Source organism: Oryctolagus cuniculus, chromosome 5 (assembly GCF_051225735.1).
Source record: "Oryctolagus cuniculus isolate XC-2025 breed Fujian yellow rabbit chromosome 5, ASM5122573v1, whole genome shotgun sequence".
NCBI lineage: Eukaryota > Metazoa > Chordata > Mammalia > Lagomorpha > Leporidae > Oryctolagus > Oryctolagus cuniculus.
The window spans coordinates 166,403,819-166,423,723 of NC_142871.1; the positions used below are offsets into that span (position 1 = coordinate 166,403,819).

A 19,905-nucleotide genomic window follows, 5' to 3' on the forward strand; every position below is an offset into this window, starting at 1 on the left:
TAATGTACCAGCAGGCAACAGACTGGGTCCCTGCCCACCACATGCAAGACCCAGAAGGGGCTCCTGGCTGTAGCCTGGCCCAGACTTGGCACTGCAGCCATTTGGAAAGTGAGCCAGTATCTCTACCTGTTACTCTGCCTTCCAAAAAAGTAAATAAATCTGAAAAACAAACAAACAAACAAACAAACAAAAAACCCACAGATTTAAGTCGAATATCCAAAGACATCTCAACTCCGCCGATAAAGTACAACAGCATAGTCATCCAGCTAAGCTCAAAGAATTGCTGAGTGATTGAGCAGTCCCAGAACCACCTCCTCCTAGTTACACAGTGGTGGCCAAGTTCAAGATCTCCAAGGTAGCTCATCCAGAAAGAGGAGAAAACAACAGCACCTACCTGCAAGGCACTCTGAGAAGTAACAGGTGTTAAATGCTTAGACTAGTGCTCGGCAAGAATCAGGTGACCCCAAAGCGAGCTGTTACTACTGTACAGCGGACAAACCCACTGATTCTCAACACCACCGTGAAGCTGACCGAATCCTGCCAGAGTATGGACTCCAAACTCAAATCACGCCATTGAACATGACACAGCTATCACTCACTATCTGGGGTAAGTTGCTCCCCCCTGCCTCAGCTTCTCCAGCGGAGAAAACTGAGGAGAAAACTGTCAACAAATCACAGGTTTGTCATGGTAATCACATGGCTTCACAGGATAAGTCTGCCCCATCGTGTGCTCAAGAAGCGTCCATGTGACAGATGAGTTACCGAGGAACGAGGAGGTTTAAGGGACAGGCTACGGTCACACACAATCAAGTCAGTGCGAAGGCTGGTACCACATTCCGAGTCAGCCAGAGCAGCTCTTCCACTCGCGCCAAGGTGCTCTCAAAACGTCAGACTCTGCATGAAACCTGATGGCTGCTTCCCACCTCAAATGAAAACTAAAATGCTTTAGAAGGGCCTGTACTTAACTGCCCAACTTCCCAACGCTCTGCCCCTGCTCCAGCCACACGGCATTCCTCGGACAACAGGTGAACTGTCCCCAGAGGACCTGGGTGCTACCAACGTTCTTACTGCTCTCTCGCCAGGAATGCCTTCCTGAGACACACACTGCTGGCTCCTTCTGCCCACCTCAATGTCACCTTCTCAACCAATTCATTTTCATCACAACTCTCACCCTACACACATTCCCCTTCTATGCGTTATTTTTCTCCAAGGCAGCTGGCAGCACCTAATGTATTGTTGATCATAACAGAAGCACTAGGAGAGCAAAAATTTTTATCTGTTTAGTCATTGCTCTATTCCTAGGGCCTGGAAGATTATCTGACTTGTAGTGGGTTAAATAATAATGCATATTCACTACTACTACAAGCTGTATTCACGAATAAAGCTGTTTTTCACTACCTATTACAGACTCATAGTTTTTGAAAGTTGACTTTGCTTTTGCTGTTTTATGTTCAGTGCCTCACACAGCACATTCCCATCTGCCGAACATGTAATAACTATGATTTAAATGTAATCACCTCCTCCCCAAATTAAAATCTGGCTTTTGAATCTTCATCTTATCTAATGCTCTCCATAGACAATTTGCAAGTTTTCTGAGTTTCAATTCAAAATTCTTAAACAGTTCACAAAGAGAAAACAATTTCCTTCAACAGAAAATCTAGCTCCGAAGAGCTTTTGGGAGTCAGGCTGTCCACCAGGATGCCCAGAGTTCCTGTGTCCAGCCATTCTGACGAGTGACCGGATAGCACATCAAGAATAATGGCCACATTCCTGATCAAAGAGCCCAGGCTCCTCTGGGCCAATTACGTCCACCCTAACAATCCCAGAGTCCTCTCACACCAGGGCCAGGCATACGGCAAGCCTTCACTCTTCCCAGCTCTCTCCTGAAGCAAAGTTCACAGAAAAACAACAACTCACGCTTGACTAGGTCAAGCAAGAAAACTCGAAGTCAGTGAATCAGTGGCATAACACGTCACAACGAGCATGTGGGAAAGACAGTTACAAACAGGTTCATTAAAAGTTTCCTTCTAAGCTTTAGGAAAAGGTTTGTTAAATCTGATGGTCTGCTTAGGCAGTTTATATGGTCAATTTAGGCCATATAATTTCATACATCTGAATTTACACTTCGACAGTTACATGTTGCAATTCAGCATCACATGTTAAAAAGGGCAGATGTGTACACCAACTCGGTCTACAGCAGGTCAGTCCTAAAGCAAGTATTTACTGCGAACCTACAAAGTACTGGGTAACACCTGGAATCACATGACTTGGGAGCAAAGCTGAGTGGGACTGCAGACAACATGGGATGTTTAACAGGGCTGTTCATTTGTCCCCTTTCACTTCCAAACAACCAGGTGTTGGGGCTTCTGGCACAATGAAACAGTCATGCAACAACTTTATAAAGTGATCAATCACCCACAATCAGTATTATTTTGATTTCCCTTTCACATATTTTCCCGAAAATAGACTTAATTTGGAAAGCATTTGATTTATGCTTTGAAAACACAGAGTACTTACTAACCGAAATTCGTGTGATGGGCAAGTTGTCAAGCCACACAACTTCAAAAATTTAATGGTAGCAAAGGGACAGACTACTCGTTTACAAGGAAAATGATGAACTCGGCTTCTCTGGCAAATCAGAGCACTTTAAATACACAATTGAAATTAACGCAAAGTAAAAATGAGAATCAACCCAAAAGACCAACTAATCTTAAAAGAGACCTCCTATCTGCCCCCTTTTCCAAATCAGGTTGGGTAATTAGTTTCAACGAATTAGAAATGACCCATCCAACACAAAAAAATCTTTCTGGGACACTGGATAGAAATAAGAACTTACTTCATTTACTCAAAGAGGGTGGGCAAGAAAGAAAGACCCCGCACCCACAGGTTCACTCTGGAATGCCTGCAACAGCAGCCAAGCTAGCAGCTAGAGTCCTCCGGGGGTGGCAGAAGACCCCAGCAGCCCACCCATCACCTGCTGCCTCCCGGGGCAGGCATCAGAAGGAAGTCAGAAGTGGAGAGCAGCGACTCGCACCGATATGGGATGTGGGATGCAGGTGCCCAAAAAGGTCACTTAAAATGCTGCACCCAATGCCGGCCTCCCTAAAACGGGATTTTAAGAAGCAGCAGTAATGTACAGAGGTGGGCCAGCTCCAGGGCAGCAGTACTCGGTGCAAGCCTAGTTTCTTAATATCCGTATGTTTCAGCTTTCGCCAGTAACTGTATCCACCTCCAGGGGCTGCGGCAAGGGTTCAAGCAGTCAATGGCCACAGCTTTCAGCGAGCGCAAGCAAGCGCAGAGGGGCTGAACTAGACACTGGCCGCACCGAGAGAGCTTAGAACGTCAACTTACTCATTTTTATTTAGTTGAAAGAGGAGCTTCAGAGAAAGCGATCTTTCATAGGCTGCTGCTTCTCTCCCCAAACGACCCCCAGCACCTACGGCTGGAGTCTGGGGTCTCTCCCGGGGGCTGCAGGGGCTCGGTGCATCCGCAGAAAGCAAAGGGCGAGGCCCAGGGGACCCCAGGCAGCGCCTCATCGCACGCGGCCAGCGGGAACAGCCACCCGAAACTCTCCCCTCCGTGTCCACTCTACAGAACGTCCACTTCGGAACGCTCTCCCACCGTGACCACTGCGCCCGGGCACACCTGCGGCCTCACGAGCGGCCAGCCCAGTGCGTGCTCGTGTGTCAAATACGCTCAGCTCCACCAAGCCAGGACACACACGGCCCCACACACCCCACGGACAGCCCGGCGCCCCCGAGAGCGGCCAATAGCGCCATCTCGGCGCAGGGCCTGGACAAAGATGCTCATTATCACCAGCACTGGGGGGTCCCCGGCCAAGGATCTGGCGGAAACACGCTGCACCCCTCTAAACCCAACAGACGGGCGCGGCACCCCAGGCCCGCACTGCTCCGCGAAGTCGCTCAGGACACACTCCGTCTAGCGCGGGGCGCTGCAGGTGCATGGGCGGTCGCCACGGAAATGCCGTCTGGAAATCCACTCTGTCTTCTAAGGGTCTTATTTTGAGTTTTCCTAGCATAAGCAGCAATTTCGCTAAGCAACGGCTGGCCGTCGCAGCCCAAGCCTGCTCTGCCCCGGCCGCGCGGACTCGCACACGAGCTTAATTACAGGCACCAAGTGGTTTGGTTTGGAAGTAGCCAGCACTTCCCACTACTTCCTCCAGCCGTGCTCCGAAGGCAGGGCCGGGCCTCAAAACCCAAAGGCTCTACCTTAACTTTGCCGCAAGTTTGCAAGTCGGCAAATAAGCAGCCAATAAGACGGAGGGGACAGAGAGAGGAAGGAAAATAAATAAATAACAATACCGGGTGCTGGCGGGAGGCGAGTCCGGGGTGGGGAGATGCAGCCCCCTGGCCCCGGGGTGCCCCCGGCGGACCCCGCACCCCAGCCGGCCAAGCCCGCCGCCGCGGCCCCGGGCCCCCAGCGCCCACGCCGCCGCCCCCGCTCGGGCCCGGCAGGCACCGGAGGCGAGCTCGCCGCCGCGGCGGCCGCCACGCGCTCCAGACCTGTAGGGGCCGCTCGCGCCGACTCCTCCCGGGGCAGCAACGCGCGGCAAGGCCGCGGCAGCCTTCCCAGCCGCGCCGGGCGCCGGGCGCCGGGGCCGCCCGCCCAAAGGCAAAGTTTGGCTGTCGCCATCGGGCCTGAACTTTCCCGCCCGCCCGGCCGCGCAGGGGCCCGCCGCGTCCCCCTCGGCAGCCGCCCGGCCCCGGGCTGCGGCCTCCGGCCCGCGGGAGCCCAGCACTCACTCCGGCTGTTCCCGCAGCGACGGGGCCTCCGCGGCGGCCATCTTGAACTTCCCGACTCCGCGGCGGCGGCGGCAGCGGCTCCCCGGACGGCAGAACCCACTGAAGTGGAGGAAGAAGGAACAGAGCCGTCGCGCATGTGCAGACAGCGCAGGGACCCGCGGTGCTGAGTCCGCGCTAAGAATCCGGAAGTAAAACCCTACATCCGGGGACGAGCGCGGGGCGCCGTGACGCCACTTCCGGGGCGCCGGGGGCGGGGCCTGGCCGGGCTCAGGGCGCGTGGGGCGCCGGCTTCCTTCTCCGGTGGCCGCCGAGGAAGTGGGGAAGAGTCTCGTTTTCGCGTGGGTCTCGCCTGCGGCTGACTGATGAGTGGGGCGCTCCGCGGCCCGGGCGCCCCTCTGCCCTGCGACTCCTTGACGTCGCTGACGTGGCGATGGAGCCTCGGGTCGCGGGAGACCGGATTCCGACTCTGGGAAGCCACGTCTAGAATTGGCCAAACTAAGCTTGATTTTTTTTTTTTTTTTGAAGACCAGAGGGAAAGTAAAGTTTCAAAAAGGGACAGGGGCCGGCGCTGTGGCGTAGCGGGTATAGCCGCCGCCTGCAGTGCCCGCACCCCTTACGGACGCCGGTTCGAGTCCCGGCTGCTCCACTTCCGATCCAGCTCCCTGCTGTGGCCTGGGAAAGCAGTGGAAGATGACCCAAGTGCTTGGGCCCCTGCACCCACGTGGGAGACCTGGAGAGAGCTCCTGGCTCGTGGCTCCTGCACCCACGTGGGAGACCTGGAGGGAGCTCCTGGCTCGTGGCTCCTGCACCCACGTGGGAGACCTGGAGGGAGCTCCTGGCTCGTGGCTCCTGCACCCACGTGGGAGACCTGGAGGGAGCTCCTGGCTCGTGGCTCCTGCACCCACGTGGGAGACCTGGAGGGAGCTCCTGGCTCGTGGCTCCTGGTCGGTGCAGCTCCTGCCGTTACGGCCAATTGGGGAGTGAACCAAGGATGGAGGGCCTCTCTCTTTCTGCCTTTCAAATAAATAATAAACCTTTAGGAAAAGAAAGGGACAAAAACTTTACTAGGACTTTCTCGCCAAGCTCGCACGCTCAGTACTTCTATTCGGAGGGTGCGCGCGACATTCGTCAAGGGCGCGCCCCAGATTCTGGCTGTTGTGATTTCGCACACAGTAGGGCTCCCTGATCGTGGAGTCAGAGCAAACACACTCTTATTCAGTCGTTCCGCGAACGTTTACGCGTGGAACCACCGGGCCGACTTGTCACGCGAGCCGGCCCGTCCTTCCGGGCCGGAGGTCCCGCCCCCGGAAGTCCCTGGCCGCCGCGGGCCCGCCACTCAGGGAGGCGCATGCGTCCTTGCGTTCGGGGCGGGGACGCCGAGGGAGGCTGTCCGGCGCCCTGGGGCCGGCGGCGTCGCGCGTTCCCGCCCTCGGTCCGCCCGCTGAGGCCGGCGCCGTCTGCCCTTCCCCTGCGCGCCGGCGAGCTGGGGCGTCCGCTCTCGGTGCCCGAGCCTCGAGTCCTCGCGGGGCCCGCGCAGCCCGGGGAGGAGGTAGGTGCGGGCCCCGGGCTGAGCCGTGGACACCGCGGCCCTGGCGCCCCGCCGGCGCGGAGACTCCGGGCACCGGCGAGCGCTGCTGGACGGCCGCTCCCGGGCCGGAAATCAGGGTTCGAGTCGCGTGGGACGCGGAGGGCCCGCTGAAGACGGCCACGACCCGCTTGGAGGCTGGACTCGGGATGCGGAGTTGAGCGGGGAGGACCCTGGCCTGATTCGCCCTTGGCGGCAGGACGTCTGCCCCGCGCGCGTCCTTCCGTGGGCCTGTCCACGCGCGTGTCCTTCCGTGGGGCTGAGAGGACCCTGGCCTGATTCGCCCTTGGCTGCAGGACGTCTGCCCCGCGCGCGTCCTTCCGTGGGCCTGTGTCGGGGCGGTTGCGGTGGAGCAGGTGCGCGGCCGCCCGGAGCCCCCCTGCGCCGGCTCCGCGGGACCCGGGTCTCGGCCCGCGCGAGGGTGCCGTGCCTGCCGCGCGTGTCCCCTGCCCACCAGGAACCACGCGGGGTCGCGGGCTGCCGCACTGCCCCGTAGCGTCGGGTGGCAGCTGGGGACGGCGTGTGTCCGTCACGCGTGGGAGGACAGAGTGCGGTCGGTGCAGGGCGGGCGGCGCGTGTCCTCTGCCGACCAGGCTTCGGGACGGCGTGTGTCCGTCACCCGTGGGAGGACGGAGGGCAGTGGGTGCAGGGCGGGCGGCCCGTGTCCCTGCCGACCAGGCTCCGGGACGGCGTGTGTCCGTCACCCGTGGGAGGGCGGCCGTGTCCCCTGCCGACCAGGCTCCGGGGCGGCGTGTGTCCGTCACGCGTGGGAGGACGGACTGCAGTGGGTGCAGGCGGGCGGCGCGTGTCGGGCAAAGCGCTCGGTTACCGCAGGCTCGCGTGTCTTGCGTGTTCTTTGTTGGCCGGGGACTTCGTGTGTGCACCTTACATACTTTGCATGCGACTTCTGCCTCTGTGCCGGAGCGGAGGGGTTTTTCACAGCTGTCCATGGTTTAGTATGTAACACATGAATGAGAAGTGATTTTTTATACAAGAAAAAATAAAATAACATAGAATCCCACCAGCAGGTAATTATTATTCACTCTCGGACTGCCCTCTCTCGTGTGTGCGTGTGTCCCGATTTTAGAAGTTGGCTGATATTAGAAATTCAGTTTGATGGCTTTCTGAGGACAGGAAGCAGCCAGAATGACAGGAGTAGGGTGATGAGGGAGGATTTGGAGGGGACTGGACACTTGCTGGGTAACACAGGCGGGCGGCGAGGGGTGGCTGGTTTAGGGACGGGCCGCGTGACTGCTCGTGGATGCAGTCCACAGGGAGCCCGGGACACACGGGCTCCAGTCAGCGTGGGCGGCAAGTGCCGGGGTCAGGATGTGCTCCGGAGGAGGCTGGAGGCTGGGTGATGGGCCGCGGGAGGTGGAGAAGGCGGCTGGAGCGGTGTTGAGTGGCCGGGTGGAGATGCGGGCTTGGTCCCGCCCGCCAGGTTGCAGCCGACGCCCCGCTCCAGGTCTGGGCTGGGACCCCAGTGCGGTGTGTGGTCCGACCCTTCATCCCTGCCGACTGCTGCTCTGCGGGTACGCGAGTAGCTAAGTCGTGTCTGTCTAGAGGGCCGATTGCCTCTCCAGTAACATTTTCTATTTTAAAGTGGATTTTGCCTGATGCTGGCACCGCCATTCCAGCTTTCTTGTGGTTGCTGGTTTGTACCGCTGAACCTAAAGTGTGCCTCCGGTACACACCATATAGCTGGGTCATCTTTAATCTAGTCTGCTGATCTCTGCCTTTTGATTGTAAATTAATTCACATGTAGTGCTGGTATTTATCGAATTGGATTGGTGTCTCCTGCTTGTTTCTTCTGTCTTTTGTCCCCTGTCCCTCTATTGCCCTCTGTCGCGTGTAGTCAGTATTTGGTAATGCGGCGTTTAGTTCTCTAGTGATGTTTTTCCTGGTTACTGTCTTAGTAGCTATTGTAGGGCTGACCGTGTGTAAGGGGTCTTGAAAAAGAAAATATGCATTATCTTTTAATTCTTTTTCCCATGAACTTTTTGAACTTCCTGCCTGTGTCGTGTCGTAGTAGAATCCGCTTTAGATTTATGCTGATTCCAGTGAGATGGAGAGCTTTATTCAGTGTAGTTTTACTTGGTTTCCCTGCCTTCTTTTAGTGTTACGGTTATACGTGTTGTATCTGTAAGTGTTGTAGACCAAGTAATACATTATTATAATTATTACTTTATGTCTTTTAAAGACATTATGTCTTTTAAAGAGGATGGAAGTATGTATTTATCGCTTCTGTCATATAAGCCTAATTTATCATTTCAGTATCTGTTTATTTGTTTTGTAGATTCAAGCTACTCTGGAGTAATTTCATTCTTTTTTAAGATTTATTTTATTTATTTGAAAGAGTTACAGAGAGAGGTAGAGAGAGAGAGAGAGAGAAGTCTTTCATCCGCTGGTTCACTCCCTAGATGGCCACAACAGCCGTAGCTGCGCTGATCCAAAACCAGGAGCTTCCTCTGGGTCTCCCACGTGGGTGCAGGGGCCCAAGGACTTGGGCCATCTTCCACTGCTTTCCCAGGCCACAGCAGAGAGCTGGATAGGAAGAGGAGCAGCCGGGACTAGAACCCAGCGCCCCTATGGGATGCCCGCACTTCAGGCCAGGGCTTTAACCCACTGCGCCGGCTCCTGCAGTAATTTCTTTACTTCAGTACAGCTTTGCTCCTACCCAGCTCTTCAGTACTGTTACTAACAGATATCTTAACATTTCTATGTGTTCCAGGCCTAGCATTGTACTGTTAGACGTAGTATTACATAAGTTGCTCTTTTTTAAAAAGATTTATTTATTTGAAAATTGTAGTTACAAAGAGAAAGGGACGGGGCCGGCACTGTGGCGCAGCAGGTTAATGCCCTGGCCTAAAGTGCCATCCCATATGGGCGCAGGTTCGAGTCCCGGCTGCTCCATTTCCGATCCAGCTCTCTGCTGTGGCCTGGGAAGGCAGAGGAGGATGGCCCAAGTCTTTGGGCCCCTGCACCCATGTGGGAGACCCAGAAGAAGCTCCTGGCTCCTGGCTTCAGATCCGTGCAGCTCCGGCCGTTGCAGCTAATTGGGGAGTGAACCATCAGATGGAAGACCTCTCTCTCTCTCTCTCTCTCTCTCTCTCTCTGCTTCTCCTCTCTGTGTAACTCTGGCTTTCAAATAAATAAATAAATCTTTAAAAAAAAAATAAAAACAGAGAGAAAAAGAGAAACTGAGAGATCTTGTGTCTGCTGGCTTACTGTCCAAATGGCTGCAACGGCCAGCACTGGGCCAGGCCGAAGCCAGGAGCTTCATCCGGGTCTCCCACATGTGTGGCAGGGGCCCAAGCACTGGGCCATCTTCTTCTGCTTTCCCAGGCCATCAGCAGGCAGCTGGGTTGGAAGTGGAGCAGCTGGGCCTGTTTCAGGCGTGCATTGTTAAAACAGCTTTATTGAGGTATGATTTACATTTTAATATACATCTCAATGTTCCTTAGTAAGTTATGTAACTGGCGGCCATCGCCCGTTCTTCCCCAGCCTTGTTGAGGTCCAGCTGACGGTGTCGTAGATGTCCAGGATGGGCAGCCTGGAGTCTGGTCTCCACTGTGAGGTGATCGCTGTAAGCGCATGCGTGCCTGTCGCCTCACGTGATTCCCTTCTGTCTTCCTCTCCTGCCTTTCTTTTGGTGAGGAGAATTGAGAGCACTCTTAGGAAACTGCAGGTTTATAGTCCTTCGTTATTATTATTATTGTTATTATTTATTTATTTTTTTGACAGGCAGAGTGGACAGTGAGAGAGAGAGACAGAGAGAAAGGTCTTCCTTTGCCGTTGGTTCACCCTCCAATGGCTGCCACGGCCGGCGCGCTGCAGCCCACGCACTGCGCTGATCCGATGGCAGGAGCCAGGTGCTTCTCCTGGTCTCCCATGGGGTGCAGGGCCCAAGCACTTGGGCCATCCTCCACTGCACTCCCTGGCCACAGCAGAGAGCTGGCCTGGAAGAGGGGCAACCGGGACAGAATCCGGCGCCCCGACCGGGGCTAGAACCCAGTGTGCCGGCGCCGCTAGATGAAGGATTAGCCTAGTGAGCCGCGGCGCGGGCCTACAGTCCTTTATTATTAACGGGGTCACCGCGCGGCACATCAGGTGTGCAGAACTGACTGCCATAGCTGCAGGTTTGCATCCTCTGACCAGCTGGTAACCAGCGCTTGCTGCTGCGAGGTAGACTTCTTCAAAAGCAGCTTTAACGTTTCATTTTTCACTTTCATTGTATTTGAAAGGCAGAGGCAGAGACCTTCCGTCCTCTGGTTTGTTCGCCAGATGCTCCCAGCAGTGTTTTTACGTGTCAGTGAGGGCAGGCAGCGCGTTTTCCATGTCTGCCTCTCTCCACGTAGCATGGTGTCTTCCACAGTCAGGCACTCATGCTCACAAGCTGTCTTCTTGGCCTCCTTCCTTATTTTCAGTCTCTTCCTAAACCAGTGACAGTGCTTCTAACATTTTGGTTGCAGGATCCCTTTATATATTTAAAATATATTGAGGGGGCTGGCGCTGTGGTGTAGCAGGTAAAGCCAAGCCTGCAGTGCCAGCATCCCGTATGGGCGCCAGTTGGAGTCCCGGCTGCTCCACTTCCCACCCAGCTCTCTGCTGTGCCCTGGGACAGCAGTAGAAGATGGCTCAAGTCCTTGGGCCCCTGCACCTGCCTCTGCCTCTCTGTAACTGTGCCTTTCAAATAAATAAATAAATCTTAAAAAAATTATTGAGGAGCTTTCATTTGGGTGTTATGTCTGTTGATATTTATTGTAGTAGAGATTAAAATTGAGAAATCTAAAATACTAATTTAAAATATCAATAATGACAAATTGCTTGTTAATATATATTGCACATTTTAATGTATAAAATATTTTCCATTGTATTTATCTCCATTCTGAAAATATGTGATTGCCTATTGGAGTTGAAGTATGAATTTGGAAACTTTTTTAAGATGTATTTTATTCATTTGGAAGAGTTAGAGAAAGAGTTTTTTTTTTTAAAGATTTATTTATGGCTGGCACCGCAGCTCACTAGGCTAACCTCCGCCTTGCGGCGCCGGCACACCGGGTTCTAGTCCCGGTTGGGGCTCTGGATTCTGTCCCGGTTGCCCCTCTTCCAGGCCAGCTCTCTGCTGTGGCCAGGGAGTGCAGTGGAGGATGGCCCAAGTGCTTGGGCCCTGCACCCCATGGGAGACCAGGAGAAGCACCTGGCTCCTGCCCTCGGATCAGCATGGTGCGCCGGCCACAGTGTGCTGGCCGCAGCGGCCATTAGAGGGTGAACCAACGGCAAAGGAAGACCTTTCTCTGTTTGTCTCTTTCACTGTCCACTCTGCCTGTCAATAAAATAAATAAATAAATAAGATTTATTTATGTATTTGAAAGTCAGAGTTACACAGAGAAGAGAGGCAGAGAGAGAGAAAGAGGTCCTCCATCTGTTAGTTCACTCCCCAATTGGCCTCAATGGCTGGAGATGCGCTGATCCAAAGCCAGGAACCAGGAGCTTCTTCTGGGTCTTCCACCCGGGTGCAGGGACCCAAGCACTTGGGCCATCTTCTACTGCTTTCCCAGGCCACAGCAGAGAGCTGGATCAGAAGTGGAGCAGCCGGGTCTCGAACTGGTGCCTATATGGGATGCTGGCGCTTCAGGCCAGGGCGTTAACCCCGCTGCGCTACAGTGCTGGCTGCAGAGAGAGATCTAGCTGTTGGTTCACTCCTCAAAAGGCCACAATGGCCAGAGCTGGGCCAGGCTGAAGCCAGGAGCCAGGAGCTTCCTCCAGGTCTCCCACGCGGGTGCAGGGGCCCAAGCACTTGGCCCGTCTGCTGCTGCTTTCCCAGAAGCATTAGCAGAGAGCTGGATGGGAAATGGAGCAGCTGGGACTTGAACTGGCGCCCATGTGGGATGCTGGTGCCACAGGCGGCGGCTTTACCCACTAAACCATAACACCAACCCCTAGAAGTTGTCTTCTAAGTGCGTTATCAGTGTTTAAAAATTGGAAATATGTGGTGTATGCATGTTTTATGGCTGACACTCTCCATTCCAGAGCACCTGCCAATGTTCATGGAAAAATTATCAGTTTATTTTGATGCAAAAAAATTTTGAAATCACTTATACAAGTATCGTTGCCAATTTCATTTTTAGTAGAATTAAGTGACACACTAATTCATAAAGCATCTATTACAAAACTTGTGTGATGAAATTAGCCTTTGGCTTGCCCTCGGCCTAGGAAGGGTTAGAAAGACCCTGAGACTGTCCCCTGACCAGCAGGGGGCAGTACAAGCACTCCCGACAAGGCGAATGGGAGAGGTAGGGTCAACGGGTCAAGACAAGAACACACCGCAAGCACCGTGAGCTCTGTGGAAGCAGGAACCGCTTTATTGAGGAGGGGTTCAGGCTTATAAAGCTTACGAAGGACATGCGCAGTAGGGGAGCCAGTCTGCGAAAAGGTCACGCAGGCCCGGGTGGACCACGCACAGGGGTACCTTGAGCGAGGTATAGGGATCACGCGCTGTCCACGTGTCCAGAACTAAATCGCACCTATCCCTGCAGGTGGTCCGATCTCGCGCGGTTTAACCACGGCGGCTGCAGACACGGCCTCCGATCATCCGCCAGGCGCCGTTGTTAGGGACTACTTTATGCAAAGCCCAATAACTTTTAGTAGAATTAAGTGACACACTAATTAAAGCATCTATTACAAAACCTGTGTGAGGAAATTAGCCTTTGGCTTGCCCTCGGCCTAGGAAGGGTTAGAAAGAAGCCAGGACTCCTACAGTTCCGTCTGCGAATGTAAGAAAGCAGTGATGGCTTAGCTTGGCGTGGAGCTGCCCTGACTGCCCTGGGCTTGGACTCGAGGAAATGCTGGACTACGGCAGGAGAGGGAGCCTCCTCCCAGTGGGACGGCGGGCAGGCAGGGGGCTGTGAAACACAGCGGGCTCAGCTGAGCAGGTGCGGGTGGGGCTCACGGGGGGCTCAGCTGAGCAGGTGCAGGTGCGGGTGGGGCTCACGGGGGCTCAGCTGAGCAGGTGCAGGTGCCGGTGGGGCTCACGGGGGCTCAGCTGAGCAGGTGCGGGTGGGGCTCACGGGGGCTCAGCTGAGCAGGTGCGGGTGCGGGGGGGCTCACGGGGGCTCAGCTGAGCAGGTGCAGGTGCGGGTGGGGCTCACGGGGGCTCAGCTGAGCAGGTGCGGGTGGGGCTCACGGGGGCTCAGCTGAGCAGGTGCAGGTGCGGGTGGGGCTCACGGGGGCTCAGCTGAGCAGGTGCGGGTGCGGGGGGGCTCACGGGGGCTCAGCTGAGCAGGTGCAGGTGCGGGTGGGGCTCACGGGGGGCTCACCTCAACAGGTGCGTTTCCAGTAAAGCTGGAGTTCAGAGTTCTGGCATAGTAGGCATACCTCAATCTGACGTACATCTGGCCTTAGATTACCAACCCCGAAGAAAATGGTTTTGTATAATCACTGGAACTTTATATTTCTTTGATTTATCCTGCTCTGTTGCAAGCACTGTTCTAGACGTCAGGAAAGCAAAGGTGGCCTGAAATAGAAAAGGTGTGCTCTTGTGTAGCTTACATTCTGGCTGGTAGGAAAAAAGCAGTTCGAAGGCGCTGGGGTCAGCTAGGTTCGACTTTCGCCAAAAGCTGCCCTGAGCCGGTGACAGCTGAACTGCGCCTGGAATGTGACAAACAGGGAGCTGTGTGGCAGAGGCGTGTTGCGAGCATCAGCAAGTGTGAACACCCTGTGATGGGAATCAGTTGATGCATTCAAAAGACAAGGCCCGCCTTCCGCTTAGAAAGGTTGTGCTGGTTATAGGGTCGCAGTACAGCCAGGAGATAAGGTGAGCTTAACCTACTTCTCCTGGAAGATCTCTGCGAGAGTTTGGTCCACGCACTAACGTACTGTGCATGCGTTCACCTAACAGCCTCACTCGTGAAATGTGAGTTTACGGGCCCGGGTTACTCCTGGCACTCCTCCTGTCCGCGTCCTTGGGCTCCTCCTCCTTCCTGTTCCCCTGCAGGCTTGGTCCTGAGCCCCTTTTGTTCTCACTCAGTGCTCTAGGTTACCGGTGTCCACTGTTTTGTCTTTGTGTGTTGACTACTTGGGAATCTCATAAACATCCTAGACCTGGGGCCGGCATTGTGGTGCAGTGGGTTAAGCCTCCACCTACAACGCAGGCATCCACATGACCCGGGGGCGAGCACCAAATTCTGGCTGCTCCGCTTCCGATCCAGCTCCCTGCTAACGCGCCTGTGAAAGCAGTAGACGACAGCCCAACTGCCACCCACACGGGAGACCTGGCTTCAGCTCGGCCCATCCCAGGCCCTGTGACCACGTGGGGAGTGGATCAGCAGATGGAAGATCTCTCTGTGTCTCCCTCTCTTTCTGTAACTGCCTTTCAAATAAATAAATCATTTTTAAAAAGTTTTTTTAAATATTTATTTATTTGACAGGTAGAGTTATAGACAGTGAGAGAGAGAGACAGAGAGAAAGGTCTTCCTAACGTTTGTTCACCCCCGAAATGGCCACAACGGCCAGAACTGCGCTGATCTGAAGCCAGGAGCCAGAGCCAGGTGCTTCCTCCTGGTCTCCCATGCGGGTGCAGGGCCCAAGCACTTGGGCCATCCTCCCCTGCCCTCCCGGACCACAGCAGAGAGCTGGACTGGAAGAGGAGCAACTGGGACTAGAACCAGCACCCATAATGGATGCCGGTGCCACAGGCGGAGGATTAACCTACTGTGCCATGGCGCTGGCCCCTTAAATTTTTTTTTTTTTTTAACTAAACATGTCTAAAACGGAGTCCCCAATCCTCCTCCCCTCTGAATTGACTCTGCTGTGTTCCTCATCTCAGTGCATGCCACCTTCATTCAGGGTTTCTCAGAGCAGTCTACATCTAGTTCCTCTCCAGGTTCTGTCCACTTGCACCTTTAACCGAATCCACCCATTTTTCTTTTTTCTGATTCTGTCGTCACTGGCGTTGTCCAGGCCGCTGTTGTGTGGGAGCGCCTGCAGTGGCTTCCTTTGTGATTTCTCTGCTCCTGCCCCCGCCATGCTTAAGCCGTTCTCCACCTGGAAACTGGAGGGCGCGTTTCCGGTTTTGAGTTAGAGTGTATCACTGCCCCACTGGAAACCACTAGCAGGACTGCGGTGCTTCCGATGTAACCCCGCTTCTGAACAGGGCCTGAATGCCTTCCTGGTTTTATTTTTTAAGATTCATTCATTTATTTGAAAGGCAGGGGCCGGCACTGTGGTACATTAGGTTAATCCTCTGCCTGTGGCGCCAGCATCCCATATGGGCGCCGGTTCTAGTCCCGGCTACTCCACTTCCAGTCCCGCTCTCTGCTATGGCCTGGGAAAGCAGTGGAAGATGGCCCAAGCCCTTGGACCCATATACCCACATAGGAGACCAGGAAGCAGCTCCTGGCTCCTGGCATCGGATCTGCGCAGCTCCGGCCATTGCAGCCATTTGGGGAGTGAACCAACAGAAGACCTTTCTCTCTGTCTCTCCCTCTCACTGTCTGTAACTCTACCTCTCAAATAAAATAAATAAAATCTTAAAAAAAAAAAAAAAGAAAGGAAGAGTTACAGAGAGGCAGAAGCAGAGAGAGAGAGAGGTCTTCCATCTGCTGGCTCACTCCCCAAATGGCCACAATGGCCAGAGCTGAGCCGATCGGAAGCCAGGAGCTTCTTCCAGGTCTCCCACACAGGTGCAGGGGCGCAAGGACTTGGGCCGTCTTCTACTGCTTTCCCAGGCCACAGCAGGGAGCTGGATCGGAAGTGGAGCAGCCAGAATAGAACCAGTGCCCATACGGGATGCCGGCACTGCGGGCAGCAGCTTTACCAGCTGTGCCACAGCGCGGCCCTGTGCCTGGATGGTTTAAGCCAGGCTCAGCTTTCAACCTCATAGGCTTTGGGTTAACCCTAAAGCTGCCATGCTCCTTCCTATCTGAAGGCTCAGGGTGTTTGCTTCTTCTGCTCCCTGGATTTCTCTTTTCTCACTCACCTACTTCCATGTTGGCTTAAATGTCAGTTTCCCCGACAGCCTTTCTCCAAATACCAGCCCTCTCTCCGGTCCTACAGCTTTCTTAACCCATTCTGTTACTTTCCCTAACAAGCCTTGCCAGACTTTTGTCAGTGTGTTTGATGCATCTTCTGTCTCCCTGGAAGCCAAGCTACATGACATCAGTTCCTGTCTCTTGTTCGTCCTTCCAGACCTCGCTCCCAGCGCAGTTCTTCCAGAGTCGTGGGCGCCTGTGCAACACGGTGGTTGGTGAATGAGTGTAAGAAGATAGGAGCCTGAATGAACACGGTATCACAGGAAATAGCGAAGATGGCCTGAGGAGCTAAACCCTTTGCGAGCTAGCCATGGGTGTGTGATAGAGCTACCTGGGGAGGAGGGACCCAGGGAATACTGTCAGTGAGTACACCAGCAACCTTAGGGTTTTTTGTTTTTTTTTTTTTTAAGTTTTATTTTATTTATTTGAAAGGCAGAGTTACAGAGAGACAGAGAAGACACAGAGATCTTCCATCTGCTGGTTCACTCCCCAAATGGCCATAACAGCTAGGGCTGGGCCAGACCAAAGCCAGGAGCCAGGAGCTTCTTCCAGGTCTGCCACGTGGGTGCAGGGGCCCGAGGACTTGGGCCACCTTCTATTTCTTTACTAGGTGCATTAGCAGGGAGCTGGATTGGAAATAAAGCAGCCAGGTCTTGACCCAGCACCCCTGTGGGATGCCAGCATTGCAGATGGAGGCTTAACCTACTACGCCACAACATGGGCCCCCAGCCCTAGGATTGTTAAAAAAAATTGTGGTAGCTGCCCACTGTGCAGGAACGGTGTCTGTGGACATTGTACGCCTCAGTGGGACCCTTGGCTTTTCCTGGCCCTGGTGATGCCAGCCAGGGAGGTCTGGTTCTGAGGATCTAAATGCTCCGTCCCAGTGAGGGAGCCTGGAGAAGCTGCCTCGTGTCAGGCCGTCTTCTGTGGAAGCCCACTCGTCCCGGAGTCAGATGCTCGCCATCAACGCGGAGCTACACACTTTCCCGACACTGACGTCCCGAGATGGAGAGGCACAGCCTTGTGAAAGCCGGACTAGCGAGGAGACAACTACCTGTAGTGAAACTTAAAGCGGCGCTCGTCTTCACAGCTCGTGCTGAGAATTGATCAGGTCTGACTGTCGCACAGGCCCAGGCAGTCTCTCCCGAGAGAGATACAGCCACGAGCAACAGACCAGAAAGCAGAAAATGCGAAGAAAGTTGAACCACTCACTTTGACTGTTTGAGTCTGTCTTTAAAATGAGGCAACACTGCTTGAAACTAGTGAATAGGTTGAAATTCTTAGATTATGATTTTTATTCATACTTTTGTTGGAAATAATTGGGCTACATGATAGAATTTTGTAATTTTAGATAAATGTTTACATATGTACATATATATGTAACTGCATACCACAGAGATTAAATTGGAGGGTGATTAGTCATTTAAATAATTTATTGTAGGATCATATAAAGTCAAGATCTTAGTACATATCAAAGATTCAATAGATGAAACTTTCATTTCTGCCCTACAAAAATTCACGGAGGGGCTGGCACTGTCAGGTACTGGGTTAAGCTACCATATGGGCACTGGTTTGAGTCCCAGCTTCTCCACTTCCGTTCCAGCTCTCTGCTAGTGTACCTGGGAAAGCAGCCAAGGACAGCCCAAGTGCTTGGGACTCTGCACCCATGTTGGAGACCTGGAAGAAACTCCTAGCTCCTGGCTTCCGCCTGGCCCAGCCCTAGCTGTCCAGCCATCTGGGGAGTAAACCAACACATGGAAGACTTCTTTATTTTATTTATTTTTAAATTTTATTTGAACGAGTTCTCCCACCCCCCTCTACTCCCTCCCACACTCCGTAACTGCCTTTCAACATAAATAAAAATGTTTTAAAGCATTCATCAGGTACCTCTTAAGTGCTGGTAATTCTCTTCCAGAAACTCACCTGTCGTGTAGAATAGTTTGACGCTTACGGCACTGGGGCGTGCTGCTGTTGGCCGGAGACTTCAGTGCGTCCATGTGCATCCTCCATAAGAGGGCAGCAAAGGACCAGAGTGAGTGTCTTAGGTTCTCTTGTAGCAGAGTGGTTCACATCCCCGACTTGATAGAAGTCTCCCAAGAGGGAGGGAAAACAGAGGGCATGAGCCTGGTTTTACTTAGTTTCTGGGCTGCCTTTCATACGGCCTAAGGTGGTTTTTGAAGCGCACAGGTTATCCCACAGCGACGCTGTGTCAATGTTGGCCCTGGGGCACAAAGTCTGAGTTTGAATCCTGGAAGCAGGACTTTAAAGCTTTGTAACCTGGGTAGACTGCCTAGTGATTCTGCTTGGTTTCCTCACATATTTAAAAGGAAGGAGTTGGGTGAGGGGCAGGAAGAATAGCAGTGACTCCTTCACATGTTTTTTTTTTTTTTGACAGGCAGAGTGGACAGTGAGAGAGAGAGACAGAGAGAAAGGTCTTCCTTTGCGTTGGTTCACCCTCCAATGGCCGCCGCGGCCGGCATGCTGCGGCCGGTGCACTGCGCTGATCCGATGGCAGGAGCCAGGTGCTTCTCCTGGTCTCCCATGGGGTGCAGGGCCCAAGCACTTGGGCCATCCTCCACTGCCCTCCTGGGCCACAGCAGAGAGCTGGCCTGGAAGAGGAGCAACCGGGACAGAATCCTTCACATGGTTTTAACAAACAGAATATTTGTCCTGAAGAGGTGAAAAATGGAAGATGGAGCTGGAAAAAACTAACCCAGTTGCCTACCTGTCTTCAATGTTCAGTATTTACTTTAAAAATTAAAAAAAATCCCTACTTAAGATCTGGTAAAAGGAAATGGGTATTACTGTCTGTAGCTACTTGTGTTTTTAATTAAATGCATTCTTGTGTACTAGCCAGTTATCATGTAGGCACATAATTAAAGCCGATTAAATGCATGTGAACACACTCTCTTCCTGTCTCTAGTGACATTTCATAAATCTGGTCACTAATGATTTCTATATGAATTAAATAATGGTCGACACTCTGGGTCTGTTTCAGCCTCTCCTCATTCTTACGGTTGTACTGGGAAAACGGATAGATTGGTACTTTCTTACTTTGATGTTTTTCACTTGTTAATGCTCTCTTGATTTTCTTTCCCCTTGTTTTTCCCTTTGCTGTAAAGCTTTATCGATTGTAGTTCTGTTTTCCTTTCTAATCTCTTGTGCTTAGATTTCTATCAGCCGTATTTGAAAAGCGTCTTTTTAAATCGACAGTGAGAGTTTGTCAGTATCTGTGTTCTCCCGGCTCTCAGACGTTTAGTCTAAGTTCCCGTCCTCCATTGTGAGATGCCTGTATTTTAGGAAATAAACTTTTGTCCAAGATTATTGTTTTCTGTTTCTCTTATCTGTGCCTTTTTCAAAAGAAAAGATTTTACTTATTTATTTGATAGGTAGAGTTACAGAGAAAGACCTTCCATTTGCTGGTTCACTCCCCAAAAGGCCGTAACAGCCAGAGCTGAGCCAGTCCTAAGCTAGGAGCTTCCTCCGGGTCTCCCTTGTGGGTACAGGGGCGCAAGCACTTGGGCCA

The 19,905-nt window shown here is 53.2% G+C and overlaps 1 protein-coding gene and 1 long non-coding RNA gene across 25 annotated transcripts in view; one reads left to right on the plus strand and one right to left on the minus strand.

Moving 5' to 3' along the window:
- Positions 1-4,989, minus strand: part of PRP4K (pre-mRNA processing factor kinase PRP4K) — a 34,924-nt gene extending 29,935 nt beyond the window's left edge. For all 19 annotated transcript variants that reach the window (XR_011388839.2, XR_011388837.2, XR_011388838.2 and 16 more), the window contains exon 1: positions 4,764-4,989. Coding sequence is in view for 2 of the 19 variants with exons in the window: in XM_051855894.3 (XP_051711854.1) it covers positions 4,764-4,804 (41 nt within the window). In the remaining 17 variants the exon portion in view is untranslated. The remainder of the gene's footprint in view (positions 1-4,763) is intronic.
- A 142-nt stretch (positions 4,990-5,131) lies between these two features.
- LOC149126850 (uncharacterized) lies at positions 5,132-19,700 on the plus strand. 6 transcript variants are annotated; one of them, XR_016234344.1, is made up of 4 exons: positions 5,132-6,312; positions 16,537-16,741; positions 18,295-18,411; positions 18,775-19,700. It is a non-coding gene; the product is annotated as an uncharacterized LOC149126850 (long non-coding RNA). The 6 variants fall into 6 exon arrangements; XR_016234345.1 differs by having other exon boundaries at positions 16,537-16,693; XR_016234348.1 differs by having other exon boundaries at positions 16,537-16,633.
- The last annotated feature ends 205 nt before the right edge of the window (positions 19,701-19,905 follow it).